At 44.3% G+C, this 23,585-nt stretch overlaps 1 protein-coding gene across 2 annotated transcripts in view; it reads right to left on the bottom strand.

Moving 5' to 3' along the window:
- Positions 1-1,167: 1,167 nt before the first annotated feature.
- trpv4 (transient receptor potential cation channel, subfamily V, member 4) overlaps positions 1,168-23,585 on the bottom strand; it is a 47,491-nt gene continuing 25,073 nt past the window's right edge. The window contains exons 7-17 of one of the 2 annotated variants that reach the window (XM_063195044.1): positions 20,490-20,788; positions 19,577-19,756; positions 16,993-17,160; positions 12,656-12,748; positions 11,702-11,775; positions 9,624-9,789; positions 7,722-7,788; positions 5,063-5,373; positions 4,389-4,516; positions 3,998-4,119; positions 1,168-3,466 (exon numbers count right to left, since the gene is read on the bottom strand). In XM_063195044.1, the coding sequence (XP_063051114.1) occupies positions 3,342-3,466; positions 3,998-4,119; positions 4,389-4,516; positions 5,063-5,373; positions 7,722-7,788; positions 9,624-9,789; positions 11,702-11,775; positions 12,656-12,748; positions 16,993-17,160; positions 19,577-19,756; positions 20,490-20,788 (1,733 nt within the window). In that variant the 3' untranslated portion in view covers positions 1,168-3,341. The remainder of the gene's footprint in view (positions 3,467-3,997; positions 4,120-4,388; positions 4,517-5,062; positions 5,374-7,721; positions 7,789-9,623; positions 9,790-11,701; positions 11,776-12,655; positions 12,749-16,992; positions 17,161-19,576; positions 19,757-20,489; positions 20,789-23,585) is intronic. The other variant, XM_063195045.1, reaches the window with a different exon arrangement.

Below are 23,585 nucleotides of genomic sequence, written 5' to 3'. Positions count from 1 at the left end.
TGGACTTTGGGAAGGAATATAATCGAATTAGTCCCGCCGCTTGGGTTATTGTTTTTCGCGTGCATGTGGATGAGCATAGGCTATTGAATTTGATTGCAGCCTAATAGGCCTACTGAACAGTGGATTGCAATTGAATTGAATAGGACGTAAGCATACCTATGTATTTTTTTTAACAAGAGTGGCATTTTTCTCGGGTGCTAAAAAGCAAAAAGCACCATGGTCAGACCCTGGCGCGCAAGGTCATGTAGGCAGACATGAAAGACTCACTACTCCACGGGCAAATATCGGGAAAAATTAAGCACCACCAGCATGGACAGCTCCCCACGAGTCACTTATAATGGTTGGTCTTTTCCTGGGGTTTGATTCATGTTGTTTGGGGGAAAATATTAAAATAGCCTTTGTAATGGTAAGAATATTTCCAAAGAGCCAAGATGGGGCTTAAGATCAATATGGGCCAGGTTTGTCTCCGTGCGCGCGCACACACACACACACACACACACACACACACACACACACACACACACACACACACACACACACACACACACACACTCTCTCTCTCTCTCTCTCTCTCTCTCTCTCTCTCTCTCTCTCTCTCTCTCTCTCTCGCCACATATTTAATGTCGCTGTAAATTGGTGTAATGTAGCAGAAAGTGCGAGACATTCGCTGGCCTCGTTGCACGCAACACGTTGTGAAATGATTTCTTAACGGTTTTAACCGCATCTTTCGCGACTCTCGAGCAGTTTGATAACTGAGAAGAATGAGAGAGAGAGAGAGGGCAGTGACTACCATGTCACTGAGACTATGTGTGTGTGTTGTGCCTAGTGAATCCAAGTGCAGAAAATACATATCCATATAGTTTATTACATAATGCACCATGTTATTACATTTCCATCAAAAAAAAAAGTTGCGGCCGCATTCCGTAATAAATTTCGCATTTTGTAATAATTTATTACAAGATGAGAAAAAAGTTATTACGAAATGCGTTCAAGAAATTTATTACGAAATGCGTAAATTATTACACAATGCGGCGATTGTCACCGCATTATGTAATAATTTGTTACATTATTACATATTGCACCGTTATTACATAATGCGGCGTTACATACGCCTTAACACTTCAACTAGGCATATATGTAATATATTATTTAATTCATTAGGTCTACAACAGGCCCAAATCTACATTAACAGCCATAAATATATTTTATGGATACTTGGAGGGAATTATTGCATGCACAGGTGCCAACGCACCTTAGAAGTGTTCGTTTGCCAATGAAATATAAAATAAAGAGGAAGAAAGCCCTACATTCAGCATTCTCACAGCACGACAGTTGCTTTGGATCTGAGGAAGGCTGTCAGTTTGAGTTGACGAAATCCCTGAGTTCACTGAGAGGACAGACGGTATGGCAAGTGGGTCGCAGACGAGCACACAGCCACTATCTCTACAGACCTGAAACCACAACAACACTGCTGCACGCATCGACCGAGCTAACTCACTCACGCTAACCCTTTTGGAGGTTTCAGAAAGTAAGGCAGTCAAGCGCAATGTTCCTCCACCAACTGCACCTTTATCTCTGGGCCTGGGCGCTGCCTGCCAGCGCTCTCTCTCTCTCTCTCTCTCTCTCTCGCTCTCTCTCTTTCTCTCTCTCTCAGACATTTCGAGACGGTGAGTTTGCAAGGATGTGGTTACAACTGTGTCTACTGTTGCTATTGCTGTTGATGAAACAGCAGCAGTGCATGCTTCTACCAACTCATTTGCAAAAAAAAAACCTGTTACGCCAGTTACTCTCTGTTTGTGATTTTTAAAACATGGAATGTCTTGTGATTATGTCAGGAAGAACTTGATTAAAAGGGGAAAAAAGAAATAGTAGGCTTCACGTGTCCAGGAGTATATTCCAACAGTGTTCATAGAAGTAACTTCAAAGGCACTCACTTCATCAGCTCATTCTCACTCTTTCAAAGCAGCATTACCACCACTGGCAGCAGTCATTGCGGCCGACAGGGGAGTCGTTCAGGAGGGTAAAGTGTGACTGAATCACCAGCGCCCAATGTATATGGGGGGCCCTCACACAGTCCGATTTATGATATATGGCTGGGGGAGGGGTCCATTGGAGCTGATTGTACATAGGGCCCAAAATTTGCAGCTAAGCCCCTGCATTGCGAACTGGGCTGTAGATTTTCCGAGGGGCTGTTTCGGTTCTGTTGCATTTAAATTACATTCTAGAGGACTGCTGACTGCAAAGGCGGTAAATCGAGGATGATGGGCACTTCCTTTTAAAAAGCATTCCCACTTTCACTCAGAGCAGCCCACTCCTTCCAATAAATAGACAGCTGTCGTCTATGGACATTTATAATGAACAAAAGCAACACTAAAAAAAAGCATACTGTCAGCAATACTTGTATAGGTCAGAAAATATAGTATATTACTGTACATATTCATTCCCCAACTTGTGTCTAGTGTTTAAAAACCACTGAATAATATAGAGTTTTGTGCTTTTGTAACAATGAACAAAAATGTAGTACAAATCTTGTAACAATACTCAGCAGAGGTGACATCATTCGAACTTCTCACACATGCACTGGTCTGTAGATGTCTGTACATCTCACAAATGCACTGTAGACAAACATGGAGGACAACCCAAGATTACTCATGGCGAGCCCTATCTCACCTCACTGGCACTCTGCTCCAAGGGGTGTAGAAGTGTCAGCCACAAGTTAACAACACCTGCATGTCTCAAAGTGACCCACCTTCACTCCATAGATAAGATCCAGCATGAAATACAGTGTTTGCAAAAAGTTAGGGATATTCTGTGAAATACACGACAAAGGGAATTTGTGTTAAGTGACAGCTGCTGTGTCTTGTTGTTTGAAGATAATACTGAGGATGAAGATTTGTGATTTTTTTTTAGGTTCATCCTGACACGTCACTTCAAACCCAAATATATCACCATCTTTTTTTGTGACCAGCATATGAGTATGCTGCTTTTCCTATATGTAATCTTTGGCCAAGTGGAGGCCAAAGTCTGAGGCTCTAATTCTCATTTTGACGACTTTGTTATGTAAGGGCTGGTGTAACATCCACAGAGGTGTGCGTTTAACGGTTTTAAGCCAACGAGGTGAAGCCTACAAACTTCCCAACGCAAAGCTGCAGCATCATAAGAATATTGTCTTGGAATGTTGCAAACAACATTTGCTTCCTATGGCTTCTACTGTACTTCACACCTTACCATGTGGTATAGAAACAACAGGTACTCTAGCTCTGGGGCTTGTAGTCCTGGGTCTTAAGGTCTTGTGCTGGTGACCCACAGTGTTGTATACACGGGGGGCTATTGAGGGTCCGCTAGTAGTCCCTGCTCTCCAGGCGGATTCGTGGCGTGAGGGGCTCCATCTCCACCACCAGGTCGCGCGATCGAGGGGTCCTACTGGCCTCCATCACTCGAGGAACCACAGTGGACCAACGGTCGGCTGGGGGGGGGAGAGAAAGAGAGAGAGAGCGAGAGAGAGAGAGAGAGAGAGAGAGAGAGAGAGAGAGAGAGAATTTGAGTGACAATATAATTTCTTCTCAGCACTTTTACTTTGATTAGCTATTCACAGCTAGCCTGGCTGTTGCCAGACCTGTGTAATTCTGCACAGCTCTGCCATGGGCTCTACATGCTAAACACTCTTGCTTGGTTCTACAGGGGATTGAGAAGTTATCTGGTTAAGACTGCTGTTGCAATAGCAGTCTTACTAATGGCAGCTAAATGCACTAATGGCAGCTTGCATCGAGGAGACGACAGAATTGAAGACTGTACCACATACTGAGAACAGCTTTTTTGTTGGTGGCAAGGACGGACAAATGGTAGGTGAAGCCATTTCTTCTGATATCAAATCCAATGCACACTCTCCCAGACCTAGAAGAGCTTGCGTTTTTTTGCGGAACTATGGTGTGGCGAGAGTCAGGCTAATTCAGAGTAGAAAGCTGTCAATCAAAGTGTAACAGTGTTAGAGGCTCACCTCTCCTCAGGCCTCGGACGGTCCCCTGAATAGCATGTTCCTGGTTCAGCTCCTTCTGACCCGGGTCCTCATTGATGATCCCCAAGTTCTGGTTCCAGTGGGACCATCTGACCTCATCCACCCTGAACATATACAACACAGCAGAAGGACGCACAGACATTTATGTATCTACATATTTCGCTACTGTAGAGCGACCACTTTGGGCCATGTCCAAAATGTTCACTATACAGTAATATTAGTAGTACTACACATAGTTAGGTTGAGTTGCATTGATTTGTCCCCGGCACAGTGTGACGAGTCTATGGAGTGAACCAGTGGATATTTTGGACTGAGCTGAGCTGAACTACACTACAGCACAGCACTGTATGTGTTGCTAAGAAGTCCTTCCTACCTGAAACACCAACGCTTGTCAGGAGTTCCATCCCAGTTCTTTCCAACAGTGACCATCTCTCCCACACGGAAAGACTTGCGCAGGCACACAGGGAAGGAGCGCTCGATGTCCAGGATGGTTGTGGCCCACTGGTCAGTGTGGAAAAAGAAACAGACAAAAAACAATGGCATCACGAAGATCACTAGTGTCGGTCATTTCCGAAATAAACCTAGATACTACCATATTTGTAGCATCTATTGTGCTACAAATAGTACAGAAAAATGATTATGAAAACATTAAAATGACAGTGGAAATTTAGCGTTAGGAATTATCGCCACAGACCCATTCATCATCCATCATTTACAGTACACCAGCAGCCATGTGTATTGTATGTGATCAACAGCATGTTGACTAATTCACTGACCGACTATCCATCCAATCCATCCACATCCATCCATCCATCCATCCATCCATCCTTCCCTCCATCCATCCATCCATCCATCCATCCATCCATCCATCCATCAATCTATCCATCCATCCATCCATCCATCCATCCATCCATCCATCCATCCATCCATCCATCCATCCATCCATTCATTCATCTAACCATCAATCCAACCATCCATCCATTCATTCATCTAACCATCAATCCAACCATCCATCCATCCATCCATCCATCCATCCAACTTCTATACCTGTAGTTTCCATATCTTCTTACTCTCCTTGGACACCTGTCCCACCGTCTCCCCCATGAGGGCGATCAACATGTTGAGGAGCAGGACGAAGGTGAGGATGATGTAGGTGACGAGGAGGATGAGGAAGACCACGGGGTACTGGGCACTCTGGATCATCTCCAGCTCCCCGATGCCGATGGTCAGCTTGAACAGGTCCAGCAGGAAGTTGCTGAAGGTCTCGTTGTCGCGGCACTTGGGGTACGTGGGGCAGCCTTCGGGGCCCTCGCACTCGGGCCCAGAGGTGGGGCACACAGTCAGGAGCGAGACCAGGGCTGGCGAAGGTAGAGAATTGGAGATTGGTTAGTGTAAATGATGTGTGTGTGTGTGTGTGTGTGTGTGTGTGTGTGTGTGTGTGTGTGTGCGTGTGTGTGTGTGTGTGTGTGTGTGTGTGTGTGTGTGTGTGTGTGTGTGTGTGTGTGTGTTTGTGTGTGTACTGATGCACTCAGGCCCAGAGGAAGGGCTTGGCTGGGGGGGCAATTTTTTTTTTACGTTTTTTTTTTTACTTTTTTTCTAATGAAATAACCGAAATGCGCAATTACGGCCCTCTGGGCAAAATCGAGACCTGCATGACATTAACCCAATGGTCCCTCTGTTACACTGTATATATGTAGTAAAGTGCACATCACACTTCTATTATAAATAGTGAATTTGTACTGTAACAGGCATTTGATAAAGCTCATATATTATAGACCTCATATATACAGATAAAATGTTAATACTTCTTATTCGTATTGTATTGGTATTGGTTGTAATTAAATAATAAATATAATTGGATTTGTATTGGTTCCTATTAAGCACAAACTGGAAACGGGATGTTAGAATGCGTGAAAATGCAGGAAATTACATATAAGAAATACAAAATTTTCTGGGGGAAAACACCCAGACCCCCTGCCAAAATGAACTGTCCCATATTTAATTAATTGACGGTTGGCAATGAATGAATGAAGTCAAGGAAATTTTGCATAAGATTATCAGTATTGCATTGCTTTCTACATATTCAACACACTTAAAACGTGATAGTACTGAACACTAATCCTCTGCTTTACGTTTTTTTTTTTTTTTGGCGATGATGTTACTAATGCGGCCCGCTTGAGGTCCACATGGGTTGTATGCGGCCCCCGGACCAAAATGAGTTTGACACCCCTGCTCAAAATGAATGGCAGTGAATGAGAAGCCAGCGTACTGGAGGATACAAACTTTTTTTTTTTTTTTTTTTTACTTTTAATCGTCGGGAACACTGTCATTCAAAGTCCACTGCCTGCCTTGTGAATCCTGGCAAACGACTATAAAGTGGCAGAACCATATATATGTCTGAACGACCACACGCAGTTGTAGAATCCACAGTCCCCCTAAGCTGTCAGACTGAATGTCGGTGGGGGGACTGTGGATTCTACAACTACTTGTGGTCGTTATATATATGTGGACATATATATGGTTCTGCCACTTTATAGTCGTTTCCCTGGATTCACGAGGCAGGCAGTGGACTTTGAATGAAAGTGCCCCAGACAATTTGAAGTCTTAAAAAGCATAGTTTACCCTCCAGTGCGCTGGCTTCTCATTCACTGCCATTCATTTTGAAGCTGCGTGTGACCCTCCGAGTGCTCTGCCTGCTGATTTTGGGTAGGCAGGACATATGAACTAAGGATAGACGTATAACGATATATATCGGTCTGATATCGGGCCAATATTTGAATTTTTTAAGTTTATCGGTATCGGCCGATACGCGTGTGGTTTTGGCCGATACGCAATATTTATTATTTTATGTCATTTGTTTTTTTTTAAAAGCACCAAGACACTTTATTTTTTTATTACTTGATTGTTAGACATTACTTGATTGTTAGAGTGGGTGTTTAAATATTACAAGTTCTACCTCAATTTGATAATGTTAAAGGAATGTTTATTTTAACCTTTTTTTTAACCCATAACGGCCCCAAATATCGGGTATCGGAAATCGGGTATCGGCCAAGGGTGATGAAAAAAAAAATCGGTATCGCATTGGCCATTAAAAAACTGTATCGGTCGACCACTAATATGAACCGACTGCCTCTATCTACGGAAAATCCCACCGGGCAAATTTGATTGGCTAATTCATTCAGAAATGACTCTGCCTTTCACAGTACTCAGATGGTTACGTGAGGAAACAGAAACACCTTCGCATGGAGCTATGATGGAATGCAGCCAGATGACGCAATTCAAGATAGTGGAGAGGGAAGAAAAGAATAGAAAAAGTCTAACTACTGTCTGTCTGTCTGCCTGTGTGTTTGTGTTTTAGTGTGGTTGTGTGCACATGTGCATACTGGCTCACTCCTAGGTCAGACAGGGCTACGTACTGTATAGTATGTGCTATTTCAGTGAAACTATACTTTATTGGACTGAACTAAGCATGGGAGCACTGAACTGAACGGATTTAAATTGCATTACTGCAAATGTCACTGAACGCAAAAGGACTGAGCGTGCAGCGTCATCATAGTGTGTGTGTGTGTGTGTGTGTGTGTGTGTGTGTGTGTGTGTGTGTGTGTGTGTGTGTGTGTGTGTGTGTGTGTGTGTGTGTGTGTGTGTGTGTGTGTGTGTGTGTGTCTGTGTGTGTGTGTGTGTGTGTGCGCGCGCGCATTCACTTTACCTGAAGCGTATCCAATCATGAAGAGCACATACACTAGCAGGAATCTGAACAGGTCTTTGAAGAGAATCTGTGTGGAGAAATGAAAAGATGAAATGATATGGACCATAAGAAAGTAGATTTACCCTTGTTATAAAACCAGCTCTACCTCACTGTATTGTTCTCCTATTACTCTCAACCTCAAGACTCCGAAGGTCTCCTAAAGGGGCGTTCATCACTTGGATACCGGAAAAGAACGAGCCTGAAGTGTCTTTCTGTCCTATACGATGTTTGGCTGGACTATGCAAGGAACAATCATGATGCAGTGAAGAAAACCAGTCTCTTCCACTGTACAGTGATTGCATTTGCCCACTCAACCACTGGTCTGTTGCAGATACTGTAGCACTTGAACTTCAAAGAGTTTAGCAATAGCTAAGCAATAAGAAGGTGGAGCGGTGTAGGCAGTAGCCCAAATACATACGTATATCAGGCAGATAATGCATTTTGCCTCATTAACCAATATATATATATATGTTTGAACAGGAAGTACAAGTATATGATAAGATAAGAAAATGAAAGAAAATTGGATCTTTGATTCTTTTTTAAATCTTTTGATAACGGGATAAGATGTAAATACTGTACATTTATGAATAGGTGACATCTTTTGTAACTATGTACTATTTTTTCTTCTTCTTCCTCTCTCTCCTTCTTCTTCTTCTTTTTCCTCTTCTCCTCTTCTTCTTCTTCTTCTTCTTTTTCTTCATCTTTTTCCTCTTCTCCTCTCCTTCTTCTTCTTCTTTTTCTTCTATAGTGTTTATTGGTGGTTTATTGGTTGATGCCATGTGCCCTACCGCTAAGTTAGGGCAGACCAGGCACACACACATGCACAACGTCATACCTGTAGGTGGCGCTACCACCATCTACAGGGCTGAGGTGTGATCCATAGTGGGATTTAAACTACTGGCTTATTATTTCTTTCCATGACCAAGCATGATACATTTCTACCCAGCTAAAATTGAAAGCGTCCTCACCTTCTCCATCCTGGTCTGGTGGTATGGCAGTGCCACCAGCCAGGATAAGCAACAACTGGAGAAGGTGGTACGGAGGGCCTCTAAAATCATCAGTCACAGTCTTCCCACCTTAGCCTCACACTACAACACCAGAATAGCCAGGAAAGCCAAGAACATCATCTCTGACCCCACGCACCCAGCACACCCTCTATTCACACACCTTCCATCAGGGAAAAGATACATTAGCATCCCATGCAACACCACACGTTTTAGGGACAGCACCTACCCACAAGCCATCCACTACCTGAACTTGAACATGCACTAGCACTTTACAGCCACTCCACTGCCTGGCATTCTACCTCTTGCCTACCTTGCTTGCACTATGTACTGTATCATGTCTTATTGTACTTTTCAATGTTTACTTGTATGCGTAATTCCCTGTTTATTTATGGCCCCTCTTGTTTTCTTGTCTTTGTCTTGGCTATGTGTATTTGTGTTGTTACATTTGCGAGCAAACCGCAAGACATTCCTAGCAACTGTATGTTATAATGTTGATTTGGCTATAATAAACTTGAACTTGAAGTAAATGAAGGATGAATCATGGCACACTGGTATCTTTCCTGGTAGTTTATTTGGTGAACAACGCGTTTCGCTATTGCTTCCTCAGTTTCACCAGGTGAGAGTGAACCTGATGAAGCAATAGCGAAACATGTTGTTCACCAAATAAACTACCAGCAAAGATACCAGTGTGCTGTGATTCATCCTTCATTTACTTGGATTACTCTTACTGCACATCACCAGCACCTGGACAGTGGTTGTGCACAGGGACGTTACTTTGAAAACTTGAACTTGAACTTGAACTTGAACTTGACCTATTCCTTATCATCTGTATCACAGCAGCACTAGGGGGCTGTACCTTCTGTATCATGATGCTGTAGGTCCCGGTCAGCTTGAGTCCCCTGGTGAAGTAGAGCATGTTGGTCCAGCCCAGCACCAGGGCAAACACCATGGTGGAGACGTAGTCCTCGATGCCCGACAGATACAGAGCAGCCGTCACCAGCACCAGGACAGAGTAGATGAAGCTGCAACCACACACAAAACAAGACAGCCAGCAGAGATGGTCACCTGTCCCTCTGTGCCGCTAGTAGATGTGTGTTTGCGACAGTGTGTGACACCCACATAAGAGGACACACAGACAGGGTCATTGCAAAACTTGGCCCCCGACTTGTTTCGACAGCCTTTCGGGGAGCCAGGTCACAATATTTGTTAGGCTTTTTCATTATAGAGCTCCTTGTAAAGCATGGATAAGTAGTAATGCTACAGAACACTGTACAAATACAAGGCTGGCAAAGTGGTAAAGTGTCAAGGTACGTATCTTGAAAGTAGTCCCCGAATGTATATCAGTTCATGTGCCTCTTTCAAACCGATTCAGCCCTTTCAAATGTCAAAAATTGGATCATGGACAGACGCATGTACAGACGCATGTACATAAAACCAGAGAACACCTAGAACAGGGGTCAGGAATCTATGGCACATGTGGCTCTTTTGGGAACTGTATATGGCTCTTACTTATCTAGGGTTGCCAACCATCCCTTGAAATACAGATTTGTCCTATATTCATAAATAAAAGTATGTGTTCCGTATTGAGCTGAAACAGGACATTGAAATGCGTTAAAATGCAGGAAATTACATCTAAGAAATACAACATTTTCGGGGGAGGACCCCCAAACCCCTGCCATAATTAAGTTGACAGTTAGCTACCCTATACTTTTACCAGTTGTCTATAAAAGTAATAACTTGACAGTACACTCTAAAATTGTTGGGCTTAATTGAAACATGCTTTTAATTGTGTTCCGTGTTTTTAAATGGTATGGCTCTCACGAACATTTCTTTTTTTTTTTTTTTTTTTAATTTATGGCTCTCTCCACCAAAAAGGTTCCTGACCCCTGACCTAGAACCTTCCAGACACTGAGAACATCAAACACTAGCCAACAGCAGCCATACCCTTCTGGGCAAATCACAATCTAGCATACTGTACATATGCATCAATTCAGTGCATATTGCCACAACAAAACCCTAATAGGCTTTCTTTTACAGGTGACTCGACTAAACAGATCATTACAACCATGACTGAGCCAGTTGTATAAAAAGTCTGACACGTCTTTTTTTTTCACTGAACACGGGAATTGGCACCTTTGTGTTCTGGCACCGTATATTGCATGTGTTTGTGAGAGAGAGTGTGTGTGTGTGTGTGTGTGTGTGTGTGTGTGTGTGTGTGTGTGTGTGTGTGTGTGTGTGTGTGTGTGTGTGTGTGTGTGTGTGCGTGCCTGCGCATGCATGCATATGCATGTGTGTGTGTGTGTGCCCCTTTGTTCCACCAAGGCACTCCAGGCCTTGTCAGTTTAGCACACAAATTAGCATAAACAGCACTCTGCACGCTCCCTCCCTCCCTCCNTCCATCCCTCCCTCCCTGCTCTCTCTCCGATGGTTTGGGATGGTGTGTGTTTTCTCTTTCATTGAAGGAGATGTAAACTACAAAACACGCCAGAGAGGAGGTTGTAGAGTTAATTAGACAGCTCAATTAAAAGGGGTGCAGGAGCTCGCCAGCCAGGGGGAGAAAAGACGACAGGGGAAGGAAACGAGAGAAGCAGGAAACAGGAACAGGAACAGGGGGGGTGGAGAGGGGAAAAGGGGGGGGGGACTGGCAGAGAAGGAGCGAGAGAATAGAAAAGAGAGAAAGTACCGCAGTGAGGAAGAGAGCGAGAGGAAGAAAGAGCAAGAGAGGCACTAATACAGAGAGAAAGAGTACATCAGTGGGGTTAGAAAGAAAGAAAGAAAGAAAGAAAGAAAGAAAGAAAGAAAGAAAGAAAGAAAGAAAGAAAGAAAGAAAGAAAGAAAGACAGAAAATGTGAGACAGACAGACTGGCAGACAGACAGAGGGAAAGAGAGACATTAGAAATCTAGAGTGTGTGTGAATGTGTGTTATGGTCTTACTAGAGCAGCTGAAAGGAGCCATCAATAAATAAGGAGTTGACCCCAGGGCACTTCTTCAGGAACAGATCCTTAATCTGCAGGGGAGGGAGGAGAGACCAGAGGACATCTTTAGCATACTTAGCAGCCAACCACATCACACACACACACACACACACACACACACACACACACACACACACACACACACACACACACACACACACACACACACACACTCAGACAGACACACACACACACACAAACTCACACACACACACTCACACACACACACACACACACACACACACACACACACACACACACACACACACACACACACACACACACACACACACACAGAGACACAAACTCAGACAGACAGACAGACACACACACACACACACACACACACACACACACACACACACACACACACACACACGACCTCAGGCACACAGACACACACAAACACACACGTATATACACAGACAGACAGACAGACAGACAGACAGACAGACAGACAGACAGACACAGACACACAGACACACACACGCACACACACACACACACACACACACACACACACACACACACACACACACACACACACACACACACACACACACACACACACACACAGCATGGTAGCGTGTAGTAGGTAGGATGTGCAGCAAATATCCCTGAGCGCTACGGTAAGCTAAACCAAGCTAAGCTGAGGTGCGATGTGATGTGTAGTCGGCCTAATAAGCACATTTCTACGACACAGACAGAGTAATGAGCTCTCCTATGTAAGCTCTAATAGCTGTAATGCATTTTAGGGCTTTGCGTTTTGGGCTAAGCGCTCCATCCTGTGATGAAACCAGTGTGTGTGTGTGTGTGTGTGTGTGTGTGTGTGTGTGTGTGTGTGTGTGTGTGTGTGTGTGTGTGTGTGTGTGTGTGTGTGTGTGTGTGTGTGTGTGTGTGTGTGCTACCTACATTGCTGAGAAAGAAGAAAACTCCAGATCCGAGAGTGATGAGCTCACCAGCCAGGCGCAGATGGTCAGCACTGGTCACATAGGCATACGGAGGCTGGACACACACACACACACACACACACACACACACACACACACACACACACACACACACACACACACACACACACACACACACACACACACACACACACACACACACACACACACACACACACACACACACACACACGTTAATTCACATTTGTAACACGTACACACACACACACAGTAAAGTATCATTCCAACTGTACTGATCCAAAAGTCATCTTCTAATCCAGTGTTTCTCAACCTTTTTGTAGGCAAGGCACCCATTCAATTCCTGAAAAATTTCAAGGCACCCCAAACCAACAAGCCGCAACATGACATTGCATCCGAGACCACACAAGCTTAGAAAAGTAACACATTTGGAGACGTCACACGACCTACAGTATATTTGAAGTTGCAGCTCACTGGGCCGACCTAAATTTACTGGTAACACTTTATTTTAGGGATACATCTATTAGCACTAATACATACAATATTAATGCCTTAGTAAGTAACTTGTAAGGCATGTACTAAGCAAAATCAGACAGTTGTTAGACATTTATTCGCAAATGTCTTGTTCATGCACAATAAGGGATTTATTACCAATATAACCTTAGTAAGGACCTAGTAGACCTAGATTTCTATTTATGAGTAAGCAGTAAGGGCCAGAATACAATGTGTATAAGCTCCTGGTACACTGTGTGAACAAACCCTGAACAGTGTGAAAACAGATGTGGAATAAGGGTCCCTATTCTAAAGTGATGCATTGCTCAGCCGAGATGGCTTAGGGCCCCCGCACTACCTAGGGCCCTCACACTACCTATGATCCCCACTCTCCCCCCAAACACCTCCCCGCCCAGCAAAGTGTAAGACCTTTTCTGATTTTGCATTAGTCTTAGTAGATAATAGATCTTACTTTTTCTACCTAATATATGAGGGTGTAATTGGAAGCATTATATAGCAAGGATTGGACATAAACTTCTCAATGACGGTGGGTGAGATGTCATTTTTTCATACAGCAATTAGTTTTAATTGTAAAAACCCTACAATAAATGCAGAATATAACGATGAGTAATAGTTTGGAGGCGAAACTAAGCTATTCCTTTGTGATAAATAAGTTAATGTTTGAGAAACTTAGCTCCAAGAAATGCAGTGCATGATGGGTACGCCCTTAGTCAGAAATGCAATGCATGGCCAATGCAGCAATGATGATATTTCTGTTGTTACGTACATGGCAAATTGTTTGGATAGGAACTAAATTTCATGAGTGAGGGGAGGAGCTATGGACGTAGGCTCAGAGCTGGGTAGGTTGTCTGTTGGCCTAGATTGCGTACCCATCATGCACTGCACTTCTTGAAGCTAATGTTCTCAAAAATTAACTTAATTATCACAAAAGAATAGTTTAGTTTTGCTCCAAAACTATTATTCTAATGTTCTGCATTTATTTTGGGGTTTTTTACAAATAAAACTCAGTGGTACATGAAAAAATTACATCTCACCAACCCACCGCCATTGACAAGTGCACGTTCAATCCTTGCTATATATAGGCTCCTGTTACCTTCTTTACATTGTTATGAACAAGAGAAAATAAGATGACTCATCTGGATTAGCCTTAATTATTTGATATACCCTTACACTTTGTAGATCGGGGGTGCTAGGTTGTACGGGCCTGGGTGGTGTGGGGGCCCTAGGTAACGAGGGGGACTTTGGAAGTGTGGAGGCCCTGAGCCATCTGGGCTGAGCAATGCTTCACTTTAGAATAGGGACCCTTATTCTGCATCTGTTTTCACACTGTTCAGAGTTTGTTCACACAGTGTGTCGGGAGCTTATACACATTGTATTCTGCCACGTACTACTTACTAATAAATAGAAATATAGGCTTACTGGTCCTTACTAAGGTTATATTAGTAATAAATCCCTAATTGGGCATGAACAAGACATTTGTGAATACATGATTAACAACTGTCTTATTTTGCTTAGTACATGCCTTACAAGTTACTTACACAGGCATTAACATTGTATGTATTAGTGCTAATAGATGTATCCCTAAAATAAAGGGTTACCAAATTTACTTTACTCTGCATACATGGTAGATGAAAGATTCCACTGACTTAGCATTCATTTATTAATTTAGACAAAAATGTATTCTTACATCATTTATTTATTTATTTAGGTCAGTATCACATATTGTGCCACGGCACCCCAGTTGAGAAACACTGGTCTAATCTATTGCACAGTATATTACCACCTTATCGCATCATGTCTACCACATGCCATATCACTAGGGCTGGGTCAAATAATCGATTGAATCGATTCTGATTTAATTTAAAATGTACATAATCAATTCACATGGCACAAGATCGATTTTTTTCTTTGGCTCTTTTTCTATTTGTTCTTTTTGTTTAATTTAGGTCTATGGAAAATACCAAGTAGGTATCTGTCAATTAGGCCTAGGCCTACTAATTAAAAATTAGCAATCTGTTAACACTGTCAAGCCACAGCCCTTTGAAATTTGTATATAAAAATAGGCTACAGCATCTTTTGGGGGGAAATCCTGGCACCAAGAAGGGAACGGATTGAATCAATTCAGAATGAATCGAATCGAATCAAATTGAATCATGATTAATCGATTTAAAGCCGAAATTGAATCGATCCAGGAACATGGCTGTGATACCCAACCCTACATATCACATCTATCTATAGCTGATATACTTCATGAAAACAATGATTTCGTACACAACAGATACAGAATGTTATTGTAGTGAAGGGTACTAGAGTGACGCAATGGGGATTTAAGTGAGGTAAATTACCCCCTCGAAATACTGTAGCCAACTGTAGATGGGCCTGTGTAGTAGGCACTGGAGTGAACACCACCATGGTGCGGAGATAGCTGATGCTTCGTTTCAATACACTATACTAGGCTACTATACTACAGTAGAGTATATTATACATATCTACGTGTATAGTAGATTATTACATTACACTTAGTTGATGCATTTATCCAAAGCGACTTACCATTATTTACAGGGTATACATTACAGTCCCTGGAGCAATATGGGGTGTTAGGTGCCTTGCTCAAGGGCAGTTAGGTCATAGATAGAGGTGTAGGGAGAGGTAAGAGTGAGATTATAATCTGCAACCCTCTGATCTTAAAACCATCTCACCAACCATCGGTATACATGGCCCCCATTATATACAGTACATACAGTACATACAAGGGGTGCAAATCACAGCCTAAGACCATCTTCCTAACAATTTGGCCATGGTTGTCTGCATTATATCAAACAACACTACACACAGCCCCATAGTGCATGCCATTCCACCAGTGGAACGTTTTAATAGAAATTGAAAAGTTAACAGAGTGCTACACTACTATGTAATGCACTATGACTTTGTCGTTGTCCTTCTGGTAACAGGATGTTTAAATTCTGTGTCTTAAGATAAAAAGCCTTGCTCAATGGCAATTCAGCCACGGATGAATGTGTAGGGCAGTGTTTCTCAAAGTGGGGCGGAAGCCCCCCTAGGGGGACGCGGAGGTATTGGAGGGGGGGCGCGTGAAGTCAGAAGGTTTTTCTTTTTTAATACTTTTCTGCTTTGCCATTAAGTCAACACATTCACTTTACAATCACAATATATTCATTAATTTATTCACTAATATTTAGAGAACATAGGCCATATACGTCTATATTAGGCTCTAATAAACTTTACGAAGGCCTATTTATTTGTATTTTCGTAACCATTTTGCTCGAGGGGGGCGCTGACAGACACACTTCCTCTGAAGGGGGGAATGGCACAAACAGTTTGAGAAACACTGGTGTAGGGAGCGGTAAGTGTGGGATTAGAACCTGCAACCCTCTGATCTTGAAACCATCTCACCAACCATTATATCATGGTATACTGCCCCCATTAAATACAGTGCATACATACTAGGGGTGTAAATCACAGCCTACATGACGATGCGATACGGTATCGATTTCTTAAAGCAGGGATTGGATTATTTTCGATACTTAAGAATTCCCCACGATATGATGCGATTCGATTCTTTCCAATTGCTTTTCCACTACTATTATGTGAAGGAGCTGCTAGGGCATTGGACATGGGCCAGCGATTCGATTATTTTCGATACTTAAGTTAAGAATGCCCCACGATACGATGTGATTCGAATAAATCGCCGGCCGAAACATCGATACATTTCGATTATTATTTACACCCCTTATACATACAGTAGAATACAACACTTGAAGAAGATATGCATGAGGGCAACACACATACACCTGTCTCCTGGTGCGTGGGTCTGTAGTAGGCCACCAGTGTGAAGACCACCATGGTGAAGAGGTAGGAGATGACGCTGATGTAGAAGGTGGCGGCCCCAAACTTCTGCCACTTGGCCCTCAGCAGCTCGTTGATGGGCTCCACGGCCAACATCTCATGGCGGTTCTGCTGAGGGACATTAGAGGACAATACCAGCCCATCAGAGATGACATTGGGAGAACACTTTTTTTTTTTTTTGGTTTATAAACATGGTGTTGTGAGGAGGGGTAATATACTGGCAGGCAGCTAACCACGTGAGCTAATTTTTTGACCGCTGACAGTTGTTTCCAACAATCAGAGTTTGAGTTTTGCACAGCCAGGGTTGCGCAGCCAGGGTTGCGCAGCCAAGGAGAAACAAAAAAAGAAAACCCATGTACTGTATATGAGGTGCTCCAAACTATGCTCCCATTAGAAAGGCTTTCTCCCCTGCACTTAAGGGTGTGTAAGTGAATAGAAGCACGCAACAGCGCCTACGTGTATTTTACTTCTGACTTAAGTCGGTCATTTCGGAGAGAGAGAGAGAAGAGAGAGAGAAGAGAGAGACAGAGACAGAGACAGAGAGAAACAGACTGTGTTTGCATGTGTCTGTGTCTGCGTGTGTGTGTGTGTGTGTGTGTGTCTGTGTGTGTGTGTGTGTGTGTGTGTGTGTGTGTGTGTGTGTGTGTGTGTTTGTCTATTTGTTCTGTACTATATGTGCCTTCATTTTCACCCTTCTGACTGATGGCACGTCAATGTCATGTCACTATGAGTTGGGCTATAAGAACTCCTTTGAAAGTCACATGAGCTATCCATTCTACTCTACACTGTTACTTCACTACCGCCGTCTATGTAATGTAATGAGGACAAACCCTTTGAACTCAATACACTTTATTCTTTACTCTTGAGCTTCATTCCTGACCTCGGGGCATTCATTTCAACCTGCCTTCTCTCGGTTTTGTCTCTTTGTGTGGACTGAAAGGCCTTTTTCTTTGAGGTTGCATTACCAGGAAACTTGTGTGTTATGTGCGTGTGTGTGGGCAAAGGGGGGGGGGGGGGGGGGGGGGGGGGGGGGGGGGGGGGGGGGGGGGGGGGGGGGGGGGGGGGGGGGGGGAGGATTGGAGGAGGTGGTGTGTATGTGTGTGTGTGTGTCCGTGTACGTCTGTGCATGTGTGTGTGCGCACGCGCGCGCACGTGTGTGTGTGTGTGTGGGGGGGTGCGTCCATGCATGTGTGTGCGGTGCCATTCTTTATGCATGAGCTTTTAAAGGGCCCTCCAAAAAAGAACTCATCAGTTTAGCAAGGTTTTTTTTTCTTTGCTCAGCTTTAACAGCTATTCTCCCAGCAGCAGCTACAGTAGTGTAGTGTCTCTATTATATTATTCCAGCCAGCGTCTACTCTGCGCCTCTTAAAAAAAAAAAAAAATCAACTCTGGCATAATAGCCTACGGCAGGAATTATTCTTTTACATCCATTTGTTTAATCTTGTCCTTCTGTGACCGGCTCTCCACGTCCCTGAGAGCCATTGAAGCCCCTGTAGCCGCGAGCAAACAGCCACCGCCACCGCCACCGCCACCGCCACCGCCGCATTTAATAAATGGTGGCAGGAGGATGGGATGAGATGGGATGGGTATGCGGGGAGAGACAGGAGGAGAGGAGAAGCTATCTCGAAAAATATGAAAATCCGGAATGGCAGAGCGTGACAGGCAGCATGAAAAGGTGAGAGTGGCAGTTTCTGTCTGCCTCTGTCTGTCCTTCCTTTTTGCATATTCTCTCTTTCTGTGTCTCTCTCCCTCTCTATCTCTCTCTCTCTGTCTCTCTATCTCTCTCTCCCCATCTGTCTGTCTGTCTGTCTGTCTGTCTGTCTGTCTGTCTCTCTTTCTCTCCCCATCTGTCTGTCTGTCTGTCTGGCTGACTCTCTCTATCCCTCCCTCTCTACCTCTCCCTCTCTCTCTCTCCCTCTCTTTCTCTCTGTGTGTCACATAATCGCATCCTCTCATGCGCTCACTGCCTGGGAGGGAGCTGTCAATCTGTGTGTAAAATAACATGTGCAACGGCGCCCCCACACTGCCACGTGGGGATTTACAGTCAATGTAATTATACACAGCTTTCATCTCCAATGACTGTAAGCCTGTCTTAAATGTCGACCTTAAATGCTGCTCCAGACCAGAAGGGAACACACAACTCTATGCAGCTGCTCAGCTGTCATACAAGGATCTTCATCTCTCTCTCTCTCTCTCTCTCTCTCTCTCTCTCTCTCTCTCTCTCTCTCTCTCTCTCTCTCTCTCTCTCTTGCTCTTTGGCATCTCTCTCTCACTCTCGCTCTCTCTCTCTCTCTCTCTCTCTCCCCTCTCTCTCTCTCTCCTCTAGCTCTCTCTCAAGCACACACACACACACACACACACACACACACACACACACACACACACACACACACACACCACATCACCCTGTCACACAGATGCACACAAACACAGACACACACCACACACACCACACACACCACACACGCTACACACACCACACACACCACACACACCACACACGCTACACACACCAACCACTACACACCTCTATGCGGCTGTTGTAGACCAGGATCTCGAGCACCGAGACCTCCTCTCCGCACGTGTCCAGGGAGGAGAGGTCGTAGAGGGAGGAGTACACAGGTCCGTAGGCCCAGTCCTTAAACTTCCTGGACAGGTGACGCGCCTCCTCGTCCTTGATCTCCCTACGGATGATGTGCTGGAACACCTGCATTGGGAGAGAGCATTCCATTTAAAGACATTTGTCATCACGTAACACACACACAAATAATATGCCGGTACACTATATACTAATACACTAATAAGTGCTTGAACACATGCATTTGGAGAGAGCATTCCACAGTAAACATGTGCTGGGACACCAGCATTCAGATAGCATTGAGTTTAACCCTTTACTGGCCGAGCCTCTGTTGGTCCTTTCCCAACCCTACTCCATCTCTCTCTATACCAGGGGTGTCAAAGTCAAATTGACTAATGGCCAAAATCAATATCTGGAACAAAGACGCGGGCCGAACTCAACAGTTATTTTTTAAAAATTACTAAAATTGTGCATGCATGCACTTCATACTCATAGTTAAATTTCACATATACTCTTTCCAATCATATTTGTCTGTTCAAATGTGTCTGCACATCCTGTGATACAGCAAATTTCATGTTCAAGTTGTGTTACGCTATACATTAATAATGTATGTGGGCCACCTGTAATACTCATTTGAAATGATATGGCGGGCCGAATGAAATGACTCCGCGGGCCAAATTTGGCCCCCGGGCCTGAGTTTGACATCCCTGCTCTATACACACACTTCCTGTCACTCTTCACTATCCTATCAGAAATGAAGGTCCCCAAAAAAAATCCCCAAAAATATCTTCTTTTTAAAAAGGAAGTCAGAAATGGACAAGTTGGGATGAAACATTGTAGTAGAAAAATACCACCCGCTCACCCCGATCTTGCCCAGCTTGGCGGCCATCATGAGCGGCGACATGCCGTCGTTGTTGGCGATCATCTCCAGGTTGGCGTCGGGGTAGAGCTTTGCGCTCTTGATGAGCAGCAGGTCGTACATCTTGGTGAGGAAGCGGGTGTTGTCGCGGGTGTTGTCGGCGATGTGCACCAGCGCATGCAGCACCGTGTTGCCGCGCGAGTCCTGCCGCCGCAGGTCCGCCTTCTTGTGCGAGTTCTCCGTCAGGTAGTGCACCATGTCCGGCTGGTTGGTGCAGGCCGCCAGGGACAGAGGCAGCTCACCTGAGCAGTGGAGAAGAGTACTGTATATATTAGAGTGATATATTACATACAGTATATTAGCATCAACTCTCCTTCTCAACTGTCTTCTTGTGCGAGTTCTCCGTCAGGTAGTGCACCATGTCCGGCTGGTTGGTGCAGGCTGCCAGGGACAGTGGCAGCTCACCTGAGCAGAGGAGAAGAGTACTGTATATCAGAGTAGAGTAGTAGAATAACATATGGAATGGAGCTGAGTACAGTAGCGTAGTAGAGTAACGTATAGAATGGAGCTGAGTACAGTAGAGTAGTAGAGTAACGTATAGAATGGAGCTGAGTACAGTAGAGTAGTAGAGTAACGTATAGAATGGAGCTGAGTACAGTAGAGTAGTAGAGTGCAGTATACAGTAATGTCGGACAGGTTGGTGCAGGCTGCCAGGGACAAGGGCAGCTCACCTGACCAGTGGAGAAGAGTACTGTATATTAGAGTGGTATATTACAGACAGTATATTACAATCAACTCTCCCTCTAGGCCGCCTTCTTGTGCGGGTTCTCTGTCAGGTAGTGCACCACGTCGGGCTGGTTGGTGCAGGCTGTCAGGGACAATGGAAGCTCACCTTAACAGAGAAGAGTACTGTATATTAGAGTAGAGCAGAGTACAGCAGAGTTAAGTATAGAATGGAGCTGAGTACAGAAGAGCAGCAGAGTAGAGTGTAGAGTAATGTCGGGCTGGTTGGTGCGGGCCACCAGAGACAGCTCACCTGAGTACAAGTTAAGAATGAAGAGTATATTAGACTGAGTAGAGTAGAGTAGAGTAGAGTAGAGTAGAGTAGAGTAGAGTAGAGTAGAGTAGAGTAGAGTGGAGTGGAGTAGAGTAGAGTAGAGTAGAGTAGAGTAGAGTAGAGTAGAGTAGAGTAGAGTAGAGTAGAATAGAGTGGAGTGGAGTGGAGTGGAGTAGAGTGGAGTAGAGTAGAGTACAGCTAAGCAGAGTATAGTAGTATAATGGAAGTCAGGGTGTTTGGTGCAGGCCAGTAGGGACAGGGGCAGCTCACCAGAGTAGTAGAGAAGAGCACATTGGAGTAGAATCAAGTAGCAAAGTAGTTAAGAGTAAAGAATAAGAGTAAAGAATTAAGAGTACATTAGACTGAGTAGAGAAGAGAAGAGAAGAGTAGAGTAGAATGGAGTAGAGTAGAGTAGAGTAGAGTAGAGTAGAGTAGAGCAGAGTAGAGTACGAGTGAGTAGAGTAGAGTAGAGTAGAGTAGAGTAGAGTGAAATAGAGTAGAGTAGAGTAAAGTAGGGTAGAGTAGAGTAAAGTACAGCTGAGTAGAGTTGAGCAACAGAGTTGAGTAGTAGAGTGGATTAAAAACAGGCTGTTTGGTGCAGGCCAGCAGGGACAGGGGCAGCTCACCTGAGCAGTAGAGAAGAGCACATTGGAGTAGAATCAAGTAGCAAAGTAGAGTAGAGCAGAGTATGGGAGAAGAATATAGACTGGAGTGGTGGAGTAGAGTACCAGAGCAGAGTAGAAAAGAGCTGAGGACTAGAGTAGAGCGGAGTAGAGTGGCAGAGTAGAGTAGTAATGGATTACAGTAATAAAGTCAGGCTTGTTGGTGCAGGGGCATCTCACCTGCATAAGTACAATACATTACACATTACATTATGTTATTATATGGTGTGACGTCATCGGCCGAATGCTCCATTCATTTCAACGGGGCTCCCCAACGGATGACGGACGGGTTGGTCTATAACAGACCGCTGTCAATGGCAACAAGACTTTTCACTGCTAAAGCGACTTTTCAACAAGACTCTAATCAGCTGCTGTGATAGACAACACCTGTTGTCCTGGCTACCTAGCTGTTGCCTAGCGGTGTTCCACAACGGCACTGTTTTGTTTTGCGCAGCAACAATCTTTTGACATTAAAAACTATAGGCCTAAAGAAATGTCCCCGCCATGTGTGAATCATTTAAGTATATCCATATAATAAGCGGGTTAACTTTCGGCGAGTCGGTCGCTTTGTGGAATAGCAGCACTTCAGAGAGAACAAGACCCCTCCGCTCCGCGTCGGGGTCTAAAGATTCTCTCTGTCGTGCTGCTATTCCACGGTAGCGACCTTCTCGCCGAACATTAACCCTTACTTATATCACATTAGATTACAGGTTATGGGCAGTCATGGGTGAGCGGTTAGGGCGTCAGACTTGCATCCCAGAGGTTGCCGGTTCGACTCCCGACCCGCCAGGTTGGTGGGGGGAGTAATCAACCAGTGCTCTCCCCCATCCTCCTCCATGACTGAGGTACCCTGAGCATGGTACCGTCCCACCGCACTGCTCCCCATGGGGCGCCACTGAAGGCTGCCCCCTTGCACGGGTGAAGCATAAATGCAATTTCGTTGCGTATAGTGTGCAGTGTTCACTTGTGTGCTGTGGAGTATAGTGTCACAATGACAATGGGACTTGGAGTTTCCAAAAAAAAAAAAAAAAAAAAAAAAAAATATTATGTACATGTTGCAGGCAGTCGGGGATAGGAGCAGCAATCCCCAGGGGTGAGTTTCTCAAAGGGGAAGTTGTTAGCCTGTTAGCAACTTCGGTAGTTGCCAATGGGAAAATGCATTGAAAGCAAGTAGCTAATGTAGTAAGCAACTTTGGTTTCGAGAAATTCACCCCTGAGTAGTACAGTAGGGTAGAATTGAGTGGAGTAGAGAGATAGGAGAGTATCAAAGTAGAGTACAAACCCCATGTCTCTCCTACACTTTAAACCGTCCTGTCTGCTGGTCCGTATGCATCTTTGTCTGCTTCTCTCTCTCTTCTCCTTACTCTCACTCTCTCTCTC

The sequence above is a fragment of the Engraulis encrasicolus genome, chromosome 3, assembly GCF_034702125.1.
Source record: "Engraulis encrasicolus isolate BLACKSEA-1 chromosome 3, IST_EnEncr_1.0, whole genome shotgun sequence".
Taxonomy (NCBI): Eukaryota; Metazoa; Chordata; class Actinopteri; order Clupeiformes; family Engraulidae; genus Engraulis; species Engraulis encrasicolus.
The sequence above is the reverse complement of the archived record's forward strand: the minus strand, read 5'-3'. Positions and strand labels throughout refer to the sequence as shown.